This window comes from Diabrotica undecimpunctata, chromosome 5, assembly GCF_040954645.1.
Source record: "Diabrotica undecimpunctata isolate CICGRU chromosome 5, icDiaUnde3, whole genome shotgun sequence".
In the NCBI taxonomy this organism is placed as follows: Eukaryota; Metazoa; Arthropoda; class Insecta; order Coleoptera; family Chrysomelidae; genus Diabrotica; species Diabrotica undecimpunctata.
In genome coordinates this window covers 124239946-124256799 of record NC_092807.1, presented here as the reverse complement: position 1 = coordinate 124256799, position 16854 = coordinate 124239946, and the positions used below count along the sequence as shown (strand labels likewise).

General features: G+C 30.6%; 1 protein-coding gene across 1 annotated transcript; it reads left to right on the top strand.

Moving 5' to 3' along the window:
• The first annotated feature begins 333 nt into the window (after positions 1 to 333).
• On the top strand, positions 334 to 15366 carry LOC140442463 (uncharacterized). The gene is made up of 4 exons (XM_072533533.1): positions 334 to 346; positions 400 to 604; positions 3556 to 3657; positions 15237 to 15366. Exons 1-4 carry the CDS (start codon positions 334 to 336, stop codon positions 15295 to 15297), a joined length of 381 nt encoding a protein of 126 aa, XP_072389634.1. The 3' UTR covers positions 15298 to 15366.
• The last annotated feature ends 1488 nt before the right edge of the window (positions 15367 to 16854 follow it).

Below are 16854 nucleotides of genomic sequence, written 5' to 3'. Positions count from 1 at the left end.
TAAATAAATGTCACAAATAGCTTGAAAGTCTCTCGTCAAGTATCCATTAAAAATATTTTTATTCTATTTTGGTAATTTGTAAGCTGAGCATTACTTTTAATTATTTTTAGGCAATATGTAAAATATCAGTTTTGTTTTTTAACCACCAACGAGCAGCAAAGTTAATAACAGATACATTTAAATTTTGGAACTTGCAAAATTTTTCATTCGTGGACGAAAAAAGAACAGGTGAGTTTTTTCTGAAAGCTGCAAAGTTCATCGCAATCTGGTACCCTGGGATAGGCCTTATTGCATCATTTTCTATACTGTTTGGCCCACTAGTCAGTGGTGAACATGTGCTACCTTTGTCAACATACGTACCAGCATATCCACCATATTGGTGGTTATATGCGGTAGAAGACCATGCGGTAATTATCTGCTTAATTGCAATTGGATGTTTTGATGTGCTACTGGGTACATTAGTAATTATGGTTGTAGTTCAGTGGAAGATGTTAAATAGAGAAGTAAAGAGAGTGATAGACAGTACAGCTGATACAGACGAAGAACGATGTCAATTAAAAAATGATATTAAGAATTGTGTTAATCATCACAACTTTCTAATTGAGTAAGTAAATATAGAATAAGTTGTTCTTATAAGTACCCTACGTCAGTGGTCAGCCAAAATATAATATTTTAATTTGGTTTATCTTTCTTCTTTTCATCCTCGTTCAGCTTGTGGCACCTCATGCACCCTGAGAGGCGTCAGAGATAAGTTTTCTTAAATAATATTTATCCATTTCTTTCACTTCTTCCAGTCTCTGGTTAATTTTTATATTTTTCTAATGGTTTTTCCACTTTTGCTGCCTATTTCAAGTATTTGTTGGAACCATGTTTTTCTTGGAATTGGTAGACTTCTCTATCAGGTTCTTTATCACTAGTAAGTGGTCCTTAGTGCTGTATCCCGATCTAAATCCATCTTGTTCTTTATGCTGATAGAAGTCTAATTTAGCGTTCAGTCTTTTTTGAATAATTTTTGTGAAAAGTTTACATACATATGTGTGAAAGCAAACCGATAGGACGGTAGTTTTTTAAATCTGTTATGTCTCCTTGCTTGTGTAATAAAGTAATCACTGCATTATTTTATTGAGAAGCAGTTTTTCCTTGGTAGATGCATTCGGTGAGATGCTTGGTCAAAGCCTAGATAATTTTATTTTTGCCTAGTTTAATCGCTTCGTTCACTACTCCGTCATTGCCAGGGGATTTGTTATTTTTTATTTTTAAAAGTGCCGTTTTGATTTCGTATGGAGTTATTTCTGGCATTAATTCTGATCCCTGGTTTGTGATTTTGGGCAAGAGCTGATCTTGCCTTTCTTCGATGCTCTCATACATTTAGCGATAAAAAGATTTGACATCCTCAAGGATTTTGGTTCTATCAGTAGTAATGTTTTTATCTTTGTTTTTATTTTGTACATATTTTTGTTGCTTATTATTTTCTTAAATTATTTAAGTAATTTCTCTAGTATTGATTTCTCTTACGTCTTTTCGGATTTGTGGATATCTTTATTTAATTTCTTTATTGTTGTGTAGTTGGAGCCGTATTTTTCCGTCGACTGTCTTTTTTCCTATTAGCTCTTTGGTATTTTCGCTTAGTTTTTCTTTATGAATCGAAACGGTCGGGCAGCACTCCCTTTCAGTTTCTTTTAGAGCCTTTATTATGCCATCATTTGCTTGATCTACATCTTCTATTTCGTCTTGCAAGTCTTGTATATGTCTGGTTAGTGTATCTTCATACAGGTCGTCGTTTTCTGGGGAAATACATTTCTTTTTTTTTCTTGTTTTTACGATCATCTTTGTTCTTTCTAATTTAGCATTTAATAGTATCTTTGCTCGGATTAATCTGTGTGTTGAAAATTTGTTGAGTACTTCGATGTCTTTGATTATTTCTTTTCTGTTTGTTATGATATAATCTATTTCCTTTTTAACACTGCCATCTGGGCTGATCCATGTCCATCTACACTGAGGCTTTTTATCAAAAAAGAGTTCATCATGAATAAATTTTCCTGGTGTAAGAAGTTCAGGAATCTTTGCCCTCGTACATTTCTTTCATCATAGCCATACTTACCTATTGCTACTTTTCCATCATCTTGTATAAACCCCATTTTCGCAATAAAGTCGCCCATAATTATTGTGTAATATGCTGGTATGGCATGTAAAGCTTTTCTAGGTCCTCATAAAATTTTTCAATTTCTTCATCTGAGTGGGTAGTCGTTGGAGCATATGTCGATTACTTTAAGGATATATCTTGCATTTAGTTTGAAGATGAGATCTACAATCCTGGGGCTTATGCTAATAATTTCAACTATATTTTGTGTGTGCTTTCTATGTATAATAAATCCTACTCCACCATTTGAAGTGTTTTTTTCACCTCTAAAACGAAATACGTGTCCTGATTTAAGAGTAAGTTGGGCGTCTCCTCTTCGCCTTATTTCACTGAGGCCGATGATGTCCCATTTTATGTTTTTCAGCTCTTCCTCCAGTTCCTTCCAGTATGAAGTACTATGCACGTATCGCTCTTTGTAGTAGCCTGATTTTTTCCGGGGATTTTTAGCACCCTCTGCTTCAAACCTGTTCCAACCTTTACCGTGGTTGGGGTGTTGAATTCGCCGGAGACAGGATGAAAATACCAATGAACCTTTAATGATCATACCAACAAACGTATGGTAAAGTTTACCAGTCCTACCGCGACTTCTCCTCAAAACCCAGCCTCGAGGGGACGGGAAACGGATAAAATCAATTTACCAAGAATGTGTACAACGTAGAAAAAAATGTGTCAAATAAAATCGTTACGCGCTAAATCAATTTTAAATAAAATCTGTTTAAACTTTCGTCATCTTTTGATTAGACCGTCATATCTAAACAAAATCAAATTTCATTTTAAAAGGGGAGGGTGCAGGAGATCAGTAAAATTTATCACTTACATTGACCGGTTACTATAAAATTTTCATTTTTAGAGTAATCTTCGAAACATATAGCATGAAATTTCGATTTTAAGCTTTGGCAACAAGTATGTGGCATTTGAAATATGCCTAAAAAACGGTAAATTTATTCTTTCACATTACAAACAGACTAAAATGTTTCAAATTGCTTTTTTTCGATTAGACAAGTAGGTTGTCTGAAACTACATGAATTTAGCTACAAATTACACACAATATTGTCTTCGTGGAGTTAAAAATTATCTCAGCCACATTTTTTATTAAAAAAATTCTTTTCTCCGGCGTTCAAATTCTTGGTAAATCGTATTTCCCCCTTTAAGGTGGCTTTTAGGAGATAGCCGGGGGTAAGAGTTGTAAACTTTTTGCGTATTTTCTGGGGTTTCAAAATTAACATCCTCAGCCTAATTTAAAAATTTGGATTTTTAAAGGTTAAGTCTCTGACAACTGGACTATATATTCACATGCTCTCTTTTACTGTAAACCATTTGTATTCCTTCAATTTTTATGGTTATACAAAAGAAAAGCTCTTTTGTGTGACAGCTCAATTTTCTTTATTTTAAAATAAGTAAATACTATTTTGCAGCTACGTTCAACGTCTTAATGAAACTGTGTGGTATTCAAACAGTATAGTCATATTATTAGCTGCTGTAACTTACTGCGTCGAAATCTTTGTAATAGTAAAACGGTAAGTAAAGATGTATTTACACTACACTTAAGTCTTCTAAATTGTATAAAATAAGTTTATTCACAAAATTTCATTCAACCTTCTAGGTCCAAAATATCGGTCTAAATGGATAATTCAATTTTTTCCAAGAAAAAATTAAATCCCGTATTTTTTTGCGGTCTAGATGCTCAAAATAAAATTAAAAAATAAACTTTCAATATAAGACTCTTAGCTGAACATGATCTCGGTGTTAAAATTAGCGTAACTATCAAGGAAAATTTGGAAACTTTGGAAAACCCCCTTTTTTTTAAAAATCATATCTTAAACACATATCTTTTTCTTTAAAAATTTAGGAAAAGTTGATTAATCTATATATATATATATATATATATATATATATATATATCGAAAGAGAAACTTTTGTATTTCCTGGGTTTGTCGGTCTGATGTAAATAAAACTATTTAAATTTTGCTTTTTGCTTAAATGTTTCGACAAATTTGCCATTTTCAATAAGCACTTTATTAAATTTTAAACATTACGTTTTACAATTAAATTTCATGTTTACACTTTTGTAAAAAGTTTAACATGGATTAAAAATTGGTATCTGACATTGACAGATGACATCTGGCACGTATCTTAAAATAGGAGTGGTTCAGGGTCGTATCTTAAATATCTGCCATAGTGAATTTAAAAAACAACTCAATTTATTAAATTATGATACACATTGGAAATATCGTTGATGTTAGTCTTATTATTGATGGAATTTGAATCTTTTTTATGTGAATCATCTAAAATATGCATCTTTTGTTGTAATTTTGTTCTTTTTCCAAAATCTGTACATTTTCTAGAGAATGTTTGGCTAGGGCTGTCGAGTTTAATGCATTGGTTTGTACACTATGTTTGTGTTCAACAATTCTTCTATATAGGTATTTTTGTGTTTGTCCAATATATGTTGAATTGCAGTCTTTACAATTTATTTTATAAAAAATAACGTTTGATTGATGATCTTTATTAACTTTAGGTTTAAATTTTGAAAAATATTTTCCAGATGTTTTTGATGATTTATGTCCAACATTAATATTATACTTTTCAAACAATTTTGACAGTTGTTCAGAAAATCCATTAATGTGTGGTAAGGATATATAGGATTTGTTGGAGTTAGTGACATTATTATTATTATTATTGCTAGGTACGGTTTGGGTTTGTTTTGGTTTGGTATTGAAATTGTATTGACTTTTGATAATATAATTTTTTTTACTTTGAGTTATTAGCATAAGAAAAATAAAAAAAGTGATAAAGACATACATAACATAGGCATATACAAAATATCAATTACAGAATAATGTATACAATATAATATTTTAATTATTGATGTATCGTATTAAATTTTATTGAAAAATTTTATAGTTCTCAAAAATTCTATCAAGTCAGCTACGTATTTAGATTCTCCTAGAAGTTCTTTTAATGTTTTTGGAATGTGGTGATTATATTCTTTCAACTGAGTATATTAGACAGTCAATCAAAATGTGCTTCACTGTCACTTTACATTCACAAACAAAACACACTGGTTCCTCTTCTCTCTTCAACGAGTATTCATGTGTTGTAGAAGTGTGTCCGAATCTGAGACGTGTTATTAGGACTTGATGTTGTCGCTTTGAAGGCCAAAACTTCTATAGAAGGATGGAAGATTTTATTTCTATCAATTTAGTAGTGCGTCTATTTCATTGTTTTTGTCAAACATCGTGCAATTTTGATTTTAAATAAGGTTTTAAATCTAAATGCACCGTTAGATTTTCCACTGATGCAGCTGTATTGATTACTGCGGACCTAGCTAGACTATCTGCCTTTTCGTTACCATCTATTCCAAAGTGTGATAATATAATTTCTTTTTTTAATAACAGCGTTGTAAAATTCTGGTGGATAATTATTTTTTTCTAAAATATTTTTAACTTTTCATAAATTTTTTGTTTTCAAAACTTCCACAAAATTTACTATACTTTATTATCACTACAGCTGTTTTGGCAAAATGCCTTTTTCAACTGAGCTATTGTTGGTGTGCGTTTACATTTTGTAATCTTCAATTGAATAAGTTAAGAAATAGAGAACTGTTCATTCCAAGTTGGTCATTCAGAATTAGGTCTGTATTTTTTAATTTGTTAATTTCCATAGATTCTAATAAATATAGCTTAAGGCCTTTATTTTGGATGCAAAGAATTTAAAATTCGTCATTACAAGAATGATTATAGTCTAGAAGGTGAAGCTCGTACGCCCAATCTGTTTTTTTATTATTGAAAGCCCTTGTTTGTTGTGCTATACGTTTGTTAAAAGTACTACCAGTTTGACCGATGTAAGTTTTTAAGCAGTCGTCACATTTAAGTTTTTATACACCACTGTCTAAGTGCTTTTTCTTTTGGGTCCTGTTGTTCTAATATATTTGCCCAAGTTTTGTTTGTTCTGAAAGCTATAGTTATTCCTTTCTTTTTTATGTGTTAGGCTATTTTTGTTGATATCTTGCCTGTATATGTAATAGAGCAGAAGGTACTGGGATTTTTTCTGGTGGTGAAAATAATAATTTTAGGGCTTTCTTTTGTAGTTTTTGATTTAAAATTTTATTTATTGTTTGTTCGTTTTATATATTGTTTACTGCTATTGTACTCCATCACTAAATTAATAATATGTCTCGAGTAATTGAAAAATAATCATTATCTTTCAATTTTCATAATTGTAATTTATTAATTGTGATTAATAGTTTACAAAATAATACAAAATAAATTATATATTATTATACTAAAACTCTATATTTATTAAATTTTAATTTACATGAAAATATGAGTGCCAAAAATCTCCTAAAAAAAGAGTTATTAATATTTATCTTAATTCAAAGGACCTTTCACAATTGTGTAAATTTTAATATATTATTTGCAGACATTGCTAAACATGATGGGACTCACGTTACTTTTTCTTCCTGCTGGAAAAATTTCAATCAAAAATGATTAAAAATTATTATTTGTGAATATAAACATTTTAAATAGCGCACAGTTCCACTGCGCATGACTTATGATTCAGCTATTTAAGAATTTTCAGTTATTTTAAGAAATTTATAGTATGATAACGTGTTAATTATCAAATGCTTTATAAATTGTTTTGTTTATGAAAAATTCCAAACCTTTTTATAAAACTCGATTGATAGACAAGTTTTGTTTAAATTATAGATTCATTACAATGTTATTGAGCCTCTTCGTAGTATGATTATAATTTTCATATATTATATCTATAATTATAATAATTTTCAGTAATTGAAGAAAATCAAAATTGTACTTTTGCTGTCACAACTAATGATTAAAGTGTTTTGAATTTTAAAACTAACTTCTTTTCTACAAATAACAATTCTACAAGTAATAATTTACAACTAATATATTACAATTGTGAAAATTGCAAGACAATGATTTTTTTCAATTACCCAAGTCATCTCATTAACTGCTGAAAAATCATAATAAAATACACTATTTTGTATAAAATTTTGGGAAATCGAAATCTGTGTTCAGAATGCCATTTGGGTTAAAAAACTGTTAAGAAATTGCAGAAAACTGTCAAAAAAAAACAAAAAATTTCGGAAAAAGTGTTAAAAAATGATTTTTTTTAAGATACTAGTCCCCAGATTAAAATCTCCTTTATTTTAATTAAATAAGAAATATTAGAATCGAACATTATTTTCAAATATTATTTTATCTTTGAATTAAACAAAAAATATATTTTTCTTTCTTATTTTCCATTAACTAAAAACTAAAAAGTCTCAAAAAAAAGTGTCCGATGGCAGATATAAATTCTCAGGATTGACATATCTGAAACAAAAAATTCCAACGGAATTACTTAAAAATAGGGCTTTTACAAGACAATCAACAACTTTTTAGAAAAAAAAGTCGAAAAACTAATTTTAACATGCAAAAATTGGTAAAAAAATTGATTTTTTTTTTACTTTTTCTTAAAATCTTATTGTTTTTTTATTTAATTTTCAATAAATGTGGATGATTCTCTTGCATGGGTGCTTTCTAAGATGTACCAATGCTGAGAATTAGTGACCGCCATCGGAGACCTTTTTTTCTGAAATGTTAACTTAAGCGCTCTCTAGAAATCGAGCTATTTATGGGAACTAAAAACAAAACAATTTTTGTTTAACTCAAAAATAAAAAAGTAATTAAAAACATGTATGTTCGTGAGTCTAAGCTTAGAATCTATCGAATCACATATGGATCTGAAACGTGGACCCTCTCAACCACTGATGAAAATCAACTGAGAACATTTGAGCGCAAAATACTAAGGAAGATATTTGGACCAACCCAATGCAGCGATGGTTCGTGGAGAATTAAAATAAACCACGAGCTGGATGAACTAATGCAGAGCGCAGATATTGTTAGATTTTTAAAGTCACAAAGACTAAACTGGCTTGGTCACCTAAAAAGAATGCCAGATAATCGAGCTCTAAAACTAGTCTAGAGATGGAAGCCCCAAGGAAACAGAACAAGAGGAAGGCCCCGTAAAAGATAGATAGAAGAATAGATAGAAATTTTATTTTGAAATATGCACTTTTTGAGGCTTCTAATATGAACTAGTATCTTGAGAAAAGAAGTGTTTTGCAAATTTTTTGAAATTTGTTAAATAGTTTAAGCCAAATTGAGAGTCCGCATGATCAACTTCTTGATGTGGAATTAACATTGTAAAATGAAATATCATTTCATTTTATTGTTGGGTGTCAATTCCGTTGACCAGGTTTGTTTTTCTAAATCTTCTTGAATACAGCTGCCAAGATTATATAACTGTATGTATTCTACATTATTTTATAGTTTTATTATATCAGTTTAAGAGTAGTAAGTACTTTTATAATCATCATCAGTGGCTCGTTATGAGCCAAAGCCTTCTTCAGAACAATCTTCCATTCACTCCTGTCTCGGGCAACTCTTCTCCATACTTTAACTCCGATGGATTTTAGATCATCCTCTATGTTATCTTAATACCTAAGTTCTGGTCTTCCTCTGGCTCGTCTTCCCACTGGTCCTCTTCGGTCGAAAATTTTTTTTTGGTTGCATCTTCATCTCGCCTAACTACATGTCTTATCTATCGAAGGTGTGTTAATTTAATACATTTTACAACGTCAGGTTCCCCAAAACTTTTACAAAACTTATGTATAACTCAAAGTTGTAGCGCCTACGCCACAAACCCTGTTCTTGGACTCCTCCATATATTTTCCTTAGAATTTTTCTTTCGAAACGTTTAAGCAATTCTTGGTCGTTCTGTGTAAGTGACCACGTTTCTGACCCGTATGTTAACACTGGCCTTATTAGTCTTTTATATATGGTAACTTTAATTGTTCTGGGTAGTTTTGGGGCCATCTGTTCCCTCAAGCTATAATAGCTCTTATTGGCAAGCACAATTCTTCTTTTAATTTCTTCGCTGACATTGTTGTCTTTGATCAGCAGCGAGCTCAGGTAGACGAAGGTGCCCACACCTTTCAGTTCCAGATTATCAATATTAATAGTCTAGGTATCTGGTTGCCTGATTTAATACAATACATATACTTGGTTTTTTGATCTTTGATCAGAGATTCTGTGGACCTAGAAATTTTATAATACCTCTTTATTTTTAGTCCTATTGGAGAAGATTTTTCTACAAGATTGACTTTACTAATAGAATATGCAAATGAATTTTTTTTATTCTACGTTATACCTAGTCAATTGATGTCAAATGAGGTAAGACTATATTTAGGAGAATAATACTATTTAAGTTAAAAACACTGTTGTGGTATTCTTAAGCCAATGGTACGCAGTGACGTTTGGTTGCGTTTTGCTGTTCGATGGTTTCGTGATTTCGATAAACTTTATAAAGAATAATATTTTTTTTATAAAACTAAAAATAAAAAAAGATCGTGACACTTGGGGAGTGCCGGCAGAAGTGAATACTTCTTCTAGCGTATTATTACGAGCCCTAACAACTATATGTTGAAACAAGCAGTTATTTTGCTCATATAATGCTAATTTACCGAAATTCTTTTATTTGATTTGTTTTTAATTGGAAATATGAAATTAACATCATTTTTATGATGTATGGAATTATTTTTGCGGCTTAATTATATATTTTATATTAATTACTATTAATTTAAGTAATTGTTTGATAATCGAAAACTGCTGACAACTAACTATGGGAACATTTTTTGCTTTTCTTCACATTTCTTAACTTTTATCAGCGTGACACAAAAAGGCTTCGAAATCAAACAAACAAGTAGGTAGTGCGTTGTCAATAATAGTTTTCACCCGTCATTTGAATATCAATAATTACCATCCCTCAGTTTTATTCATAGTAAAATTAAATAATAGCACGTGGAAAACCTATTTATCCAAAAGTATGAGAAATTATTATTCATCAGTACCATAAAGGGAAAACAATACAAGAAATTTCCAGCGAATTGACTGTAGCAACAACTAACAACTACTGTATTTAAAATAATTGGATGGCGTTATGCATCACTAAACCAAGCGCCATTTTCTCAAATTGTGGATTATGGCGCTTTCTGGTGGGAAGTAGCATAAACTATCTGCACAATAAATCCCATTAGTCTGTTAGTAACGGATAACCAGATATATTTAAAAAGACCAAGTGCCTTTCTTCTTATTCTGGATTTTGAATTTTGCATAACTAGACCAAGCGACTAATTTTCTGTATTAGTTTTGCATCAGTAGACCAAGCGCCTCTTGCGAGCGTTTTAATGATTGAAAATCGAATATTTGGCAACATACGTACATAAACGTTGTTGACAATAACTTGTTGAGGCGTTTAGGTTAAGAAGTAGTGTCAGTTATTACTAAAATGTTTCTATAAAATTAAGAGAGCTATAATTTGTTCAAATATTTTTGAAGTCCCAATAAAGCGTAAAAGAACAAAAACCAGTAACAAAAGAAATACTACAAGGATATACACAATATCCGCTGTGACAGTGTGTAAACCTTTCTTTTTACATACCTTGAGAATATCAAGTTGCAAATTCAATGCAGCATTGAAAGCTATGAAACGTCCAATGGGTGTTCGACATTGTCGTGGTCAAAGTGGAGATCATAATAAAATTAACGATAATCGTGTACAAAAAGTATTTAAGCACATAACGAAATTCCCTAAGTACAAGTCACATTACAGAAGAGCTAACACAGAAAGTGAATACCTAACAGAAGAAACAACAAGTAAAATGTATGATATATTTTTGTGATATTTAAAGTCTTGGTGCGCCAAGCAATAATTAGCTAATTAATTTTTGATTAATTAAAATTATTTAAATGATATGATTATGACTCTATCACAATTTTTTAATTCTTTTATCTCAGGGTTAAATTCGTGCTTCAATATCTATGCTATTACATGTGAAAGGTAAGGTCCAGAGAATACCGGAATAATAAAAACACATATGATCTAACACTATATATTGAAATAAAAATAATGAAATAATTCACACTCAAAAGTTTTCAATAAACAAATCTCATATAATGATTCTCAAAAATTTTGTTCTACATACGAGAACAATCAAATTTAATGGTATAAACAATATTAATTGAAATCTCAAAATTCCGAACTATTCTAACTCTCCTAATCAAAATATTTATATCCTTTCTAAATTAAGTGTAAAAATTGTGTTATCAATCAAAGAAAAAACTGCAGAAAACAAAATATCTCTCTCTGATGATGAGTGGTCCAAATCCTTGTTCCTTATAGACTGTATTATCTCCTCTCAACCGCTCCCTATGTAATCAGCAACCTTACACAGATTGTTGCAAGTATATCGTCCTTAATGATCTCCTTCAAAAGCACAAATCATTCAAATTATGATAGCCTTTTCTCCTCTCGATAAACTGAATCTCTCGTTGGCCCGAGTGAAAAATGACTCTTGGAATATCTTCTCTTTACGATAAACTGAATCTCTCGTTGGCCTGAACAGTGACTCTTGGAATATAAGTAGAGAAATATGACTTACAATATTTTGCTGCTTCAGCTCCTGTCAGATACACTAACTCCACAAAAACTCACTAACATTCCACACTACTGCTTGCTACATTTCAAGAACCGCCAGAGAACAATCCCTGTTCCTCTTACAGACTTGGAAACCAACTACCCTATCTTTTCTCTCTCCTCAATCTCGCTAAACTTTCTCCCACACACTTATCCCACCTTTTTCAATCTCCGCCAATCACAACTCGTCACAATTCCCCCATTTCTTCATTTCGATAACAAACAATTTTTTACCTATAATTATAAATTTCCTAAAACAAATAATATTTTTCTATAAATCTTAAAAACTAACAAAAACCTCTTTCTATAATCCCTTCTATTGTCTTTAATCACTGCATTAATGGATTTTGAAAAACCCCGTTCAATTCTTTGGCTTTCACTTAAACTTATGCGGGTCACTTAAGTATAACAAAGAAATGATTGATGTAAAGCTTACATTTTGTTTGGTACAGGTAATTCAAGGATTTAATAACTTTCCTTCTCCGAAATGTTTGTTGGATATTATCCTAAATTATTTTAATTTTTTGTTGAACTTTGAAATATTTTAAACAAACCAATATTTTCTTGATTTTACATATCATAACAATATATATATATATATATATATATATATATATATATATATATATATATATATATATATATATATATATATATATATATATATATATATATATATATATATATATATATATATTGATTTATAGTATCAGCAATCAGTCAGGAAATAAAACTCTGTTTGTTTAGTCTCAATATTTCGTCACGATTTTGTGACTTCTTCAGGAGAAAACTGTAAATATATTTTAATACTTACAATTATAAGAATAAAAATTTAAATTTTTTTAGCATATCTAAATAAATGACATATTTGTTTGATTTTATTTAGGAGTTACGGTAACCGCAATATTTTATAGAGTGAATTTTTAGTGAGTAGGTTAAAATAAACAATTACTATGATATATATATATATATATATATATATATATATATATATATATATATATATATATATATATATATATAATATATATTGAAGAAGCAGATAATGATAAAAATATTTTTAACACGACTTAATCTTTAAAGAAAAAAGTTAAAAAAAAAATACTTATGGTAGATGTGATTGTTTCGAATTAGAAATTAAAAATTGCGCAGATAACGAAAAATTAAGCAAGTTGAAGGAAGAAGGAAGCTGAAAATGCACAATCTAGAAGAAAACTAGACATGAAAATGAGCAACGATCAACCAGAAGTGGAAACCTTTTGTTTTGATTTAGAAAAAACTCTTCCCCTTCCGAGAATTCCAACAAATATCGTATATTATGAGCGTCAATTATGTATTTAAAACCTTGGTATGCATAGCGGCAAGGATAACAAAGGTCATTGTTATGTTTGGATAGAAGGTGAAGCTGGTCGGGGAGACCAGGAAGTAGCCAGTTATCTTAAGAAACACATTGAAGAAAATGTTACTTCTGCAAAACATGTAATTTTGTGGTCAGACATTTGTGGCGGCCAAAACCGCAATATCAAAATAGTTTTGATTCTGAAAACGATTTTGGAAACTCATCCTACCATTAAAAAAATTACATGACGCTATTTCTTTCCTGGTCATAGTTTTTTACCCACTGATAGTTATTTTGGAGATATTAAAAATGCCTTAAATTTTTAACAATGTTTATATACCGTTGATGATTACCTAAACGTGATGAAGAAAACCGGTTTAAAGGACCCACTAGTAGTTCACAGAATGAAAAAAGTAGAATTCGTAGGAACAAAGAAGTTGGAAACTATGATTACAAACCCTAAATCAGACATAGAAAACAGTAAGGTAAGCTGGCTTAAAACAAGAGAAATTAAAATAAGAAAGGATAAACCACTGTTTATTGTTGATAAAAATTTTTTCCACAATTCCTTTTTTGCTTCTTTTACCACTTTTCTACTAATAGCCCTTAACTTCTTATATTCTAGAAAATTTTATTGTGTTTTTTGTTTTTGTATTTATTGAATGCTCTGTGAGTCTTCTTTATAACATCCTGATAGTGATTGTTCCGCCATTGTACTCCAATACGATTTCTTACTATTTTCTTTTTTCCAATGATATGATCTGCTGCGGAAAGTATGACGGAGGAAAATTTGTTCACCAAGTCGTTTATATTGTCATGCAGGGATGGATCTGAAAAAGAATTCAATTGATTCTCCACAAATTGTGTAAACGGTGACCAATCCTCTATTTCTGTATTCCATCTAGTGTATGGTTGAATTTTTTGTTTGTTTTCGAAATGTATCACTATGGGAAAACGATCGCTTTCAATTGTGTACTAGCTTCCCAAGTTATGAATTGTACCAAAGAAGGGTCTATAAGAGATAAGTCAATACAACAAGTGTTTCCAGTATAAGAATTAAATCTTGTTGGAGATCCATCGTTAAGTAAGGTAATATTGGTGTTATTAATGACCGTTTCTATTATGTGCCCTATTTTGTTATATCTATTAGATCCCCAAAGTGGATTGTGTTGATTTAGATCTCCTACTATAATTTTAGGCGATGGAATTTGTTCTATGACTTATCTCTTTTATACTTATATCAGTATTCGGTGGAAAATAAATGTTACAGATGTAAATAATTTTTGGAGTTTTTATGGTTACTGATACTGTTTCAAGGTTGGTCTTTAAAGGTATTTGTCTAGATTTCAATGAGTTATTAACATAAATAGAAACCTTTCCACTGGCTTTTTCAAAATCACGTCTGTTTTTAAGATAACCTGTAAATGCCTTTAATTTTGCTAATTTTTGGTCAGTAAAATTCGTTTCTTGGACACACATTATTAAAGATGAGTGTTTAGTAATTAGTAATTTAAACATTTCTAGTTGCGTATAATAACCGTTTATGTTCCACTGAACAATTGACATTTTTGTTCTATATGTTTGTATATATCCAGCAATTTGGATATTTTGCGCTTAATCTTTGTGCAACGTGTTTGCATTATTTTTTCATTGAACATTGGGTAGATGTTGTCTAATAATTTTAGTAACCCCTCAATATCTTTTGTAAACGTTTGAGCAATACTCAATGGGTCGGGTGAACCATGCGCGTTTTCAAAGAAGTGTATCGTTTTTTGGTAATTAAGAACACTTTCGTTTGTGTCGTCGTCAAAAAATACTTCTGTTTTCTTCACAAAACAATATAACTTCATAACACAATAAAATTAAACCGTATATCTAAATATGCTATAACTATAACACGGTTTTACAAATTTTTGTGTATTCTTCTTTTTCTCTATTAATTATTCTTTATATACACTTTTGGATCATATCAATATATATATATATATATATATATATATATATATATATATATATATATATAATAAAGTCACAAGCCACACTTGAACAACAAGAACTTATTTCAATATCTATTTATTTTACGCTTGTCCCGCTCCTGTCCGGAGTCCTGTCCCGCAGCAAAATGGCTGTCCTGCCCCGTCTTAAAGTGCGGACGAGACGTCCCACGTGCATCCCTAATTTAAAGTAGTAAATACTTAAAGTACTAAATTTTAGGCAGAACAGACAGAAGATTTTGCGTTTTCCAGCAATTGGCATGAACATTCCGTTGATATAAAGAAGCCCTTCATAAATATGGTCTCTTATATCAGTCGTAGACCAGTAGCTTTGCATGCTGGTCATTTTATTGATTTTAATTTTACGTGCGTACTAACGGTAAGTTTTGAGTAGATGTTTATCTATATTTTCATCCCCGCAGTAAAATAAAATTATGTTTTATTTAAATTATCCTAATACATATCTTAACAATTTAAACTTTTGTAGTCGTACTAATTCTTATCATTTTTAGATGTATAAAATGGTGTTTTCCTACTATACGTTTTTAAATAAAATAAATGAAGAAATATAAATGATCCCATAAAACACTACTACATCCACACTTTTGTCGAATGAGTGCTAGATTGGACAAGATAGCTATTGTGCACGTTTAACGGCTCTTGATTGGTACATCACATCATTATAATATAGTTTGTAACCATCAGCTCTAATCTCCTAGTGATTGAACTTCATTGATCTGAGCATCGAGAAGTAGATACATACATACTGCAACACCGACAGCAATTCGATCGATCTGCTTTAGATTATAACGATAATGAATTGTCTCGTCTTGAAGCAGCTGTTGTCTTGCTGAAATACGAAGAGAAGTTTATCAAAGTATCTTTTAAAGAGTGTGAAATATGACAGTTTAAGTTGTTAAAAAATTTTCGTGCATTTAAACGGTCAAATGTATTTTTATAGGGAAAACTGTAGGACAATAAATAGGAGGTAAATTATAATAAAATGAAAAAGGTTTTCAATTGTATTTTTTTATTGTGTCTTGACATTTGGAATAATCTGTATATCTACTATATTGTGTTATTGTTGGGGATACTAAAATGTAATTTTATCGAACAATATAGTCGAATTGTTTGTAAATTATAGACATGTAGATCTTCTTCTTCTTGTAGGGCCTATCCGTTTCGGATGTTGGCGACCATCATGGCAATCTGCATTTTGCAAACTGAGGGTCTGAAAAGATTTGTGGTCGTTGTGTTGAAGCACGTACGTAGATTTTTCAGCCAGGAAATTCTTCGCCTTCCTGGTCCTCGTTTTCCGTCTACTTTTCCTTGAAGAATTAATTGCAACAACCCATACCTTTCGCTGTTCCTCATGATGTGGTCGACATATTCAATTTTGGCTGTTTTTATTGTGGTTAACAACTCCTGCTCTTTTTGCATTCTTAATAAAACTCCCTGGTTAGTAACGTGGTCAGTATAGGATATTTTTAGGATTCTATAATAAAGCCACATTTCGGAAGCCTAAATTTTCCTACAGGCAGCGTCTGTCAGACTCCACGACTCAACTCCGTACAATAGTATAGGAAAGATATAACATCGTAGTAACCTGATTTTTATGGTTACTGATTAATTGTGGTATTTAAATAGCTTAGCCATTTTTTGGAATGCAGATCTTGCTTTCTCTATTATAGATTTTATTTCTAGGGAATGGTCCCAATTTTCATTGACGTTCGTACCAAGGTAGCTGTATGTTTTTATTCTTTTTATTGGTTGACCATTCACACTGATTTTTTCAATTTGCTGTTCCTTTTTTGGGATCATCATACATTTTGTTTTCT

What these genes read in the sequence shown, in the direction of transcription:
- LOC140442463 (XM_072533533.1), top strand. An exon ending in CATCACAACTTTCTAATTGA is followed by an intron (nt 605 to 3,555) that starts GTAAGTAAATAT and finishes ACTATTTTGCAG; the next exon opens with CTACGTTCAACGTCTTAATG. An exon ending in ATCTTTGTAATAGTAAAACG is followed by an intron (nt 3,658 to 15,236) that starts GTAAGTAAAGAT and finishes ACTAAATTTTAG; the next exon opens with GCAGAACAGACAGAAGATTT.